This window comes from Antrostomus carolinensis, unplaced genomic scaffold, assembly GCF_000700745.2.
Source record: "Antrostomus carolinensis isolate BGI_N321 unplaced genomic scaffold, ASM70074v2 scaffold44836, whole genome shotgun sequence".
Lineage (NCBI taxonomy): Eukaryota > Metazoa > Chordata > Aves > Caprimulgiformes > Caprimulgidae > Antrostomus > Antrostomus carolinensis.
In genome coordinates this window covers 12,657-22,987 of record NW_010320716.1, presented here as the reverse complement: position 1 = coordinate 22,987, position 10,331 = coordinate 12,657, and the positions used below count along the sequence as shown (strand labels likewise).

The 10,331-nt window shown below is 40.2% G+C and overlaps 1 protein-coding gene across 1 annotated transcript; it reads left to right on the top strand.

The window, feature by feature from the left end:
* Positions 1-337: 337 nt before the first annotated feature.
* On the top strand, positions 338-9,602 carry VAMP2 (vesicle associated membrane protein 2; the record flags this gene model as incomplete). The annotated part of the gene is made up of 4 exons (XM_010169673.2): positions 338-452; positions 4,680-4,838; positions 6,825-6,876; positions 9,051-9,602. Coding segments are annotated over 4 exons (343 nt in total), but the record flags the coding sequence as incomplete, so codon positions are not given.
* Between the last annotated feature and the right edge of the window lie 729 nt (positions 9,603-10,331).

The following is a 10,331-nucleotide window of genomic DNA, read 5'->3' as shown; positions in this document are numbered from 1 at the left end:
TTCCTTAGTTGGACATAAGTTTTGCCCTGCTAATGAGGCCTGTGATCAGTTTGGCCATTGGCCTAAGTTAGGGTAGATAATCTGAATTGCTGGCTGTTTAAAAAGGCAGCAAGGGAGGGGAAGAGTTTCATATGGTCCTATGAAGAAATAGTGTGAAAACTAATTACAGCATAGGAGGAAATGGGACACCAGGGTTGTGATCCAGGAATGGAAAGTGTGGGCTGGGAGGCAATGCAAAACTCCTTTGAAGAGATGAGTACTTTTGACTTGTTCCAGAAAAGGGGTAGTGAACAAGTAAAGATGGTTTCACTTTTTATGTTCTCTGGTTTTGATCTAGGTCTACTCCAGCTCCTACCCAAGGTCCCACCAGTGCTGGGGCTGCAGGGCCACCTCCTGCTACCAATGTGTCAAGTAACAAACGGCTGCAGCAGACACAAGCCAGAGTGGATGAGGTAAGTGACTCTAGGTGATTTGTTGCTCACCACAAGGGTGCTGATGTGATTTTTATTTTTTTTTTCTTTAAGATGCTTTTCTCCCTAGTGATCCAGCAACTCTTGCTTATCTGAAGGCAATGGATCTAGGAAATGAGGTTTACCAAAAAATGCCATTTATGAGGAGGCAGATAGTACAAGAATGATTCTGAGTATGAAAATCCCTGTACCAGTAACGCTTCTGCAGAATATATGTGGGTATTGGTGCCAATTCAAGAATTCATCCCAGACAGTCAGGTTAGGAGGAAACGTCATAGTGGAACCAGCCCTTTTAATGTGTTTGTCCTGGTTTTTAGCTGAAACAGAGCTGGGTTTCTTGTTCAGTAGCTAGAATTGTGCTGCGTTTTGCTTTCAGCCTGGGATTTGTTATGAGAGAGACACTGAGAACATACCAGTGTTTGCATTTTTGTCACTGGAAGTGAAGGACTTTGTGTTCTGTTAGTCCACAAGCACAAGATCTAAGGGAGGTGAAGAATATTTAAATTAATAAGCTAAATTGGCATTTAGATATGCCAATGGGATATTCCATATCATATCACGTCATGTCCACTATATTAGTGAGGGTCTCTTCCTCTTTTAGCTCTCTCTGGCTTTTGCTCGGGCTCTCGCTCTCCCGGGATTGCGGTTTTGGGATTGTCACTCCTCCAGGATCATTATCTGGGAACACAGGCCGGGCTTGGTCAGTGGGTGGTGAGCAATTGTACTGGGTGTCACTCATTTGCATATTTTGTCACTGCTATCATTATCACTACTATTTTAATATTAGTATTATCTTAAGTTTTCTTTTATTTCTATTATTAAATAGTCCTTATCTCAACCTAGGAGTGAGTCTCCTTGTCTTTACCCCCCAGTCCTCTCCCCTATCCCCTGGAGGTGGGGGGGAAGTGGGTGAACGGCTGTGTTGGCTGCTGGCCAAGGGCTGGCCCAGTGAAACTATCACAGTGTTCCTGCATTCCTAAAGGTTAGATGCTAAACTCACAGGCTGTTTGACAGGGACAGACCATCAGCTTCTCATAGATAGATTCAAGCCATAAGAATTGTACAGCTGAGGGCTGTGCTCATTAGGCAGAGGTCTATTGATTAATCATTACAATTTATCCCCAAACAAAGGCACCCACAATATGATGTCATAACAGCATCGTCAACAAATCCCCTCTCCTTTTCTTGGTCTTGGAGGGCCATGTGCCTGTTCCAGCATAGATCCTTAAATTTCTGTAGCATGCAGACTACCTCACCACCTTGGCCATAATGCCAGTGTCCATCTAACTGCTATGATAACGGGAATAAGTGAGCATACCACTGCTCATGGGTGTAGTCCCTGCGCGTACCAGCAGTACAGTAGCAGCTGTAGTATCCTTGCACACCTGCTGTGCAGATTTGCATGCTAGGTATTAAATACAGTTAATACTAAACCCCTACAAAGACTTAAGTAACTGATTGTTGCTGTCCATGGGGAAGTGGCTGGGTCTTGTGTGATTCTTTAATACCAATTCAAAAACATACACATTAGAAAATAGCTATTTACATATATAAAGGCCTCTATTTTCAAAAGTTCCAGAATTGCTTTAAAAATAGTATTCGCAGCACCCAACTCAAATGCATTCCTTAAGATGAATTAAATACACATGGCAAATTGTGCTTTGTATTTTTGAGAACTTCTTTACTAAAGATCTGAAACATGGTCTTTGTCCTCCCTGTTGCTGATGCTTGGAGCTTATCACAAGAACATTCTCTGGCTACAGAAACGTCTGCAGAAATTTCTAGGTCTGGCTCTCTCATTATCACTGATTTTCACATCACACTAACATCACTGACATTAGTGGAGCTTCCCTCAGTGCGAAAAGGAATATTACATTTCAGCTTTCATCTTAGGTCAGAATAATTAAATAAACTTCTTGTCCTGATCATACTACATCATGATGGTGCTATAATTGTTTATGTGAGCTACAGCAAAAGTAATTGTCCCTAGAAGACAAAAAATAATTGCTAGTTACTCTCCAAAATGAGTCATGTAGGTCAGATATATAGGGCTCTTCAAGCAAATCAATGGAGATGGCTCCAGTGAGGCTAGTGAAACCCAGCTTTGTGTTTAAGATACTCTGTGTTCTGAGACTTTCCTCTCAAGCCCATGCAAGTTCGTCTTCTTGTGGAGCCTGATGGAGTAATTTTGGCAAGAACTCTTACCCAGCATGAGGGGAGAGTGAATAGCTCATAGGTTTGAGGACTATGTGGGTGATATGTTTATCACCTGGTTTTTTGCCTCCAGTTTGAGAGGGAGGCTGAGGTTGGTGTGGGTTTTAAGTAGATAGCACATGGTCAGCAGGTCCTTTTCTAATAGAGAAATGACGGTGTAATAGCCAAGGGAGAAAAATGACACTAGGGTTTCAGTAATGTGAAGTCACTAATGTGAAACTGGTTTCTAGCACCTAAGGATCTGAACTGTTAAGCGTTGCTTTGACCTTCCTACTAGATGTTTCCTGCTTGTTTTTCTTTCAAGTCTTGTGGGAAACTAATCTGTAGGTGGCACCAAACACCACACCACTACACTCCTCTGGCAATTCTGTTCCAAGTGCTGTTCTGCACAGCGCTTCAGGCCCAAACCCAAAACTTAGCAACACAATCACAACTTTGCTCTAGAGAAAATTTTTGGTCTTAGTAAAATGACTGACATTTTTAATGTTATGTCAATGCTGGTACAGTATTTCAGCTATACCCATGTTGGGTTTTCCCCTCTGATTTCTCTAGGCATCCTAGCTAAGCTTATTTTCTAAGGCGCAGATTTTGGTTTTAGTTTTAGTCTAGACAAGCTTTTATGTATTTGACAAAAATGTAATCTCATCTGAACAAGTGTTTACTGCAGTCAGGTTAGATTAAATAAATAGTTGGGGGGGGTGGGGGAGGAGAGAATGGGTAGGAAATGTTACAGTATTTTGTTTCAGCATTTTCAAATAGTTTAAAATATTCACTACAAAACATTGTGCCAAGACAAAATTTAGCTAAATGCTAGCTAAGAAATGAAAACAAAATGGCTTTTTATTTGATGTGAAGTGAAATGTTTGTAAGGTTTTGGTTTGGAAAAGCAAGTTAAGAAAATTCAGGTTGACCAAAACATTTGATTTTGTTTTTGGTTTTGTGGATAAGTGAAAAACGTTTTGAGATTTGGAACATCATTTAACCCTATGTCAGTTCTTTTAAAGGCTCTTTCCATACCAGTTTCATCTCACTGTATTTAAATAATGTATTTTTCTAATAACTCTGGGTTTTTGTAGGTAATAGTTAAATTATATTAAATACAAACAACATGGATTTCCTTATTACAGAGTATGAGGAGCAATAGACCAGCAACCATATTCACTGCTAGAATAAGTGGACACAACTTTACTGAGAGTGGTGTACTAACATTTATATTAGTGATTAATTTCTACCGGATTTCTATTTAGAGTTATTTACTTGCTAGAAGAAGATTTTCATCTAACTCAATGTATAAAATACATGCATGAATGTGCCTTACCTACTGTGTACTGTCTGTGCACACTTTTTTGGCTGAGGCTATGCAGTGAGGTGGCACGAGCTCCCTGCTACACTTTAGGCTGAATTTTTCCAGGTAAAATTTTCTCCTCCTCTACTTTCAAGCAGGATTTCAAATTACGGCTGGAAAGTCATCTTGTCTGAGAAAAGATCTGCAGAATGAGTAAATTACATGGTCAGGAAATACACACAGTTCCCTTTAGAGAGACCTTTATGTAGCCAATTTCTCTAGTTCAGGTAAAGGAAATAATATTAAATGTCTAAGGAAAATAATGGCTTGGTCTTAGTGACAGCTGGCCAAATTCAACGAAACTGTAGTAGAGGTACCAGTCTCCATCAGTTTTTTGTATCTATAGTGAAGTAGCTAGTTGTTGGATGGAAGACATTAAAAACTTCAATGAAACTAATTATGGTGTTTCATAATGTCCCTTTATTTTTCACCTTTAAGGGCATGTAAGCATAGTAGAGCTATGTTTGTCTTGTTCTCACTGTGTCTGTTTCTATAGGCATGATTTTTGAGGCACTGTCCAGGTAACTGCCATCACATACCATAAGGGCAAATGCCTGGTTTCAGTATATGTGATATTCCAGACTGTGAACACACGAGTGGCCTTCGGCTTTACTGGACATGGAATCTAATGTGGGGCTGTGCCTTTGCAGGTGGTGGACATCATGAGAATGAATGTGGACAAGGTGCTAGAAAGAGACCAGAAGCTATCAGAGCTTGACAATCGGGCAGATGCATTGCAAGCAGGTGCCTCACAGTTTGAAACCAGCGCAGCCAAACTGAAAAGAAAATACTGGTGGAAAAATTGCAAGGTAAGGAATATAAATTCTTGTTAGGAATCAATTAATGGCAGACATTACTTTCACTTAATGGGACTTTGCTTGCAGCATGTGATCTTTAAGTGGTCCCTTCTTATCAAAGGGAGAAAGAGATGCCTTGCTTTCTAGGCTTCAGGGTAATAAGTCAAGCAACTTTGATTTTTACCAGAACCTATTCTTTAGATAATTTATGCAGTATATAAAATGTAGATACAGATGTTGATGCTTCAGTCAGTGCCTGCAGAGAGGGATGGGAGAACATTCCATGTTAATTCCTGTCAGTTCCCTGTGTGAACCACAAAGCCCAAAAAGGTGTAGTGAATACTAGTAGTGGGAGAAAAAAAAGCTTTTTCCTTGTTGGGAGGCCATCAGGCTCTCAATCTTTCTTTAGGATGGTAAACTACCAAAAAAATACTTGGTTCCACAAACTGCTGTGAGAAGTGAGGAAATCACAGTCTCTTTTTAGGAGAGGTAGATTAGGATAGGGAAGGATTTTTATCAACCAGCTCTCTCATCTGCTGTCTTCAAAGTCTCATCCTTTCCCACAAGCAGTGGGAACCCCACTCTCCTTTTTTCAGACCTCCTCCAGGATTTGTCTTTTCTGGACTCAGAAACTTCAGCTCCTCTTATTCATATAAGACCCCATATCCTTACTTCTTTCTGCTCATGCACCACCAACACATGAACACTATGCCAAAAGTTGAGCTTCATTTCCATTTCGCTTCAATACCATCTTTGCTTCTGACCACTCATGTTCATCCAAATAAAACCACCTGTTCCCAAAGGAGAATCCCACATGTATCTCTCACCAGTCTGTTGCCTGCTTTGTCTCTTCGATCCACAGTGCTATGAAATGTAAAGCAAGACAAAATATTCTGGGTTGTCTACATGCACAAACACTCCAGAAATAAGTGGATCTAGGTTATAAACTCAACTGAGCAGTTCTTCTGGGTCTTTTCTAGCTCTTGCCCAGTTGCTTTGCCTGACAGTGCAGGAAGCAGGGCTTTTGGGAGCTACATACACAGATTTTGGGTTAGGCTCACCCATGTTGACTGCAGTCACTAGGGTGACCTACACTACAGTAGACCTTCAAACCTACATTCATTCTCCTTTCCTCATTGACCCTTACTGCTTTACCCTGACAAACAGAATCCCCCTGTCCTTCCTCTGGCTCCCAAACTCCGGAAGGAGGGTGAAAAAATAAATTCCTTCAAGCCAATGGCTGGCTCTGTCCTCCAAACCTATGTTGGGAGGAATGAAAACCTTGATTTGACATTCTCATTCTCACTGAGGTAATGACGGGAATTGGACTTCAGCATCCCTGGTGGCCTTATTAGCATTCAGCAAGTCTCATGTGGGGGCCTCTACTCCACACAATTCAGTGCTGGTATGATCTGTGCACAGCTGGCTTTGATATATCTGTTCTCGTGGTAACAGACTTCAACTTTGCAATGAGCTATTTCCAGGCTAACATGCTGGAAACCATGCCAGCTACCAGGGACTACTCTCAACAGCACAAATATACAAAACCAGCATGAATAGCTGCTAAGCATTAGACATCTCTAGCTGTCTCTTCCCTGACTGTGGGAATGTAGTGAAAAGCGATCAAGTTACTCCAGTATAAAGTAGTACATGGCCATTTAGGAATCCAGCCACTTAAATCACCACTGGAGTTGTTTTACTTCAGAAGTCTACTTTTTCTTTACTGCTAGAAACGGACAAGGTTGGTCACTGCATCTTAGCTGATGGGCAAGAAACTGCTAGCTTTGACAAGAGGCTGTGTCCATTGCTGGTGTTCCTAAAATTGAGACTAAATCTGGGGCCTTAACAAGTCTGTTGCAGTGAGTCTTTACAAGAATTAAAAGTGCAAGGAATGAGCTACTAAGTAAGAGCAAAAAAATGGAGGGGTTAATGTATTTCATGTGAAAGCCTGACTTTCTCTCTCTTTTTTTTTTTTCTCTCATAACTTTCTTTTTGTAGATGATGATCATCCTTGGTGTAGTATGCGCAGTCATTCTCATTATAATTATAAGTGAGTAATTAATTTTTTTCTTCTGTTTATGATGTCAATAGCTCTGTGACTTACAAAGTGTTGATATATTAAAAAAAAACCAAAATAAAATAAAAAATGGATAAATGATTAATTTGTGGAATTCCCCTTCTAGTGTCATGCTGTTATAGTGAGAATTACTGCAAATTCTCTGGACACTTATATAGGTAGGACTTGTTGACATTTAATGTCAATTTTTACGTTAGCATGTTACATAACTTTCCCTGGGATTAAAGACACTCCCTTTTCATGTTTATATAAATTTTTATGCAATCTCAGATACCTTCCTTTCATTACAACCAGTGCCACAGTCCTAGTGTTTTCTAGTAAGAACAGTAATGCTTGAATTACCTCATGCCTATCAAAAGAGGGTGAAGGCCCACAGGCAAATGGGCATTTGATGTTTCTTTTCAAAAGCGTGTAGGTGCCTAATTCCCACCAAATCAGCTGGAAGTTGAGATGTTGGTGCTTCTGAAAATCCCTTTGCATCTTGAATACCTAACGTTAAAAGATGGCTCAAAGTCTTATTGATTTCTTGTCTTGAAAAATCATCTCATTCCACAGATTTGTTATAGGAAAGATAGCATATGAATGAATAATAGAAGTCATGCCGGTTGGGAGCCAGGGATCTTGTAATGACAGGAACTGATCATTTTATTTATGTAACCTCCGTGTTAGCAACAGCCGTTATGTGACATAACTGTAATATGGTATTAACCCCTAAAAGGGAGAGTTCTTGAGTTAGACAATCCAGCTAGTAACCCAGAAGAGATTCACCAGGAGGCTAGACTGTGGATGTGAATTAATTCCCAGCTCTCAAATTACATGCCTTGTATTCAGCATGTTTCCATTTTCCTCTGTTGCTTCTGTAAAGAAGGCTTACAGAATCACCTGTAAACATGACTAAATGGATTGAGATACATGTGGCAGTTTATTAGTCTTATGAATGCTGGCACCAGAGTGACCCAGAATAATTCTACGGTTTCGTAACACTGATACAGCAAGAATGGGAAATGGCTAGATATTAATTAACTATATTAACTGGGTACTCAAGGCTTCAAGGGAAAGACAGGCCTTTGTTCTGTGGTCTAGTGCAGCAACCTGGGAAGACAGATGTGCAGCCATTGAATTCATTGCTGTGTATATATGCATCATTGAGCATTATGTGTATCTTAACAAGAAAGTAAATAGCAGACAAGATAGCTCATAATTTCTCCTTAGAAGTTAAGGTTGAAATTATATATAAGTAAGAACTTTGTTTCCCTTCTGGTTTTAAACATTGGATGCCCACGCTGGTAAGTTTAGAAATAGCAGGTTTGACATGGCTTAGGTTGGGCTTAGTTTATTTAATCACAAATTTGAGTGTCACATCGTCAAACCCAGGTCATGGCTCACCAGAGTGAGATCTAGTGCAAATTTAGTGAGATTTAAATGTACTTAAGCCCTGGATCTTAAATTATTTTTTCAGTCTATTTGATCCTTCTGTAATAGTGCCTAAAGGTTACAGCTTCAGGAAGGACCCGGTGTATTGAACCCAATGATGTATTTATTTCCAGTAGCTCTCAGGTGTATGTTTAAATCCTGTTAACATCAAGCATCCAAATGCTGTCACAGACAAGGCCTGCACGGCTTCTCCAGTCACTGATTTTAATAGGAACAAGATCATAACCTCCATGTAGGGCTGGCTATAGATGCAGATAAGGTGGGTAATTCTTCACAGCAACAAGTTACCATGGCTGGTGAAATGGCCCAAGCCAAGCTTCCTACCATCCTGGCAACAGTGCCCTGGAAAAGCAGTCTGGCTCCCTGCTTAACGAAGAATTACAGCGTGAGACTGCAAGTGTTGCCAGAGCTGGGGATGGCAGCTAACTTCACCATCAGTCCTTGCCCTTTCTGTCTTTCGAGCTGCAGTCTCCCCTGCTTTCTACTCCAGTTCCCTCCCCCTCCAAACTCCTTTTGACACAGGAGGAGCATCCCCATTCTAGCTACGAAGGCATACTGTGTGCAAGAGATGTCATGCTCTTTCAGCAAAGGTGTGCTAAAGGTGTTTGCCATCCTCTCACAGCACATGCTTCTCTGACATAAAGCACAACAGTAACTCTGTAATAACTATTAGTTTATGTCTTTTAAAATTTCCCTTCTGCTTCCTTTCCCAGTTTATTTCTCCACTTGAAAAAGCGAAGAAGGAAGACTTGGCACAACCTTGTTCATATCAACCAACAATATCAGTGTTCCTTTGTTGAACTCCGCTTTTTAATTACTGGTGTCTTGGGATTTTTGCTTGTAATAACCCATAAGCATTCGGTGTGGTGTGTTTTGGAAGTCTGTTGTTTCCACAAGAAATTGTACCAGCTAAATACTGCCAAGTAGTTCCATACACTGTCTTATCACTGTGTCTTAAAATGTGTACGCACTGACCTTCAGAAACTGTAGTATATGAAAAGCATCCTACACATCTCAGACTCAGAGAATGCAGCTGTGGGCAAGCTCCTGCTTAAAGAGACAGTGTCAGGTGGATTGGACCCAAACCTAAGGTTGCAGCAAATATTAGGGCCAAAATTCTCAGTCTGAGCACCTAAAGTTGGATGGCAAAATCCACTATCAGATGTAACTTTTTGAGGTAGCGAGCATCTGCTACTCCCATTGAAGAGAGTACTACCTACAAGTATTCATGTAAGACATCTTATTTCAACTTAGCCAACCAAACAGTTTTTTTTTTTTTTTTTTGAGATTAGTTGTGCTGTCCAAGTCTAAAAAAATAAATAGGACTGGATTATAATCTTTTATGGATTTAAATTTTTCCTTGTAGGGTGTTTTGTACAACAAGGATGGCCTCAATATGAAAGCCAGAAAGAAAACTGTATGGCAACAAAAAAAGCATTAGCTAGAACAATCTTGAAAAAGCCAAGTGAAAGGCAAAAATGGTAATACAGTCATCATAAATACAATAGATACAAACTTGTGCTAAAAACTCAAGGCACTGTTTGTCAGACTTCATGGGACTCTCTTGAATGCTAATCCCTAATACTTATGGCCCTAACTTAAAGCACTTGAACAACTTTGGTGATGTCTGTGGCTTCCCAGCCCAATTGTAGGAAGCTACTTCTGCACCATTTTGCAGAAATGGTCCGTGCTGTGAGGACCTCTAAAAAATGAGGAAGAAGGTATGGGTAAATAGAAGGAACAGTGGAGAGAAGTCAAGAAAGGGAAGGGTGCCTAGCAAAGCTTTCCTGGAGAAGAGGAAGGCAGAGAAACATTGTTCCAAAGTGGTGATGTTAATAGGCTTTTGGAAAATTTAATTTGTAAGTGTGTGTGTGTGTAGTTCCTAAACTATAGTGTTGTCTTTGTAAAGTACTGAGCTGAGATATTTTTCATACTCAATTCGTTTAAACTAATATTTGATGTAATTAAGAGAACTTATGTATTGTGGTTTGAGA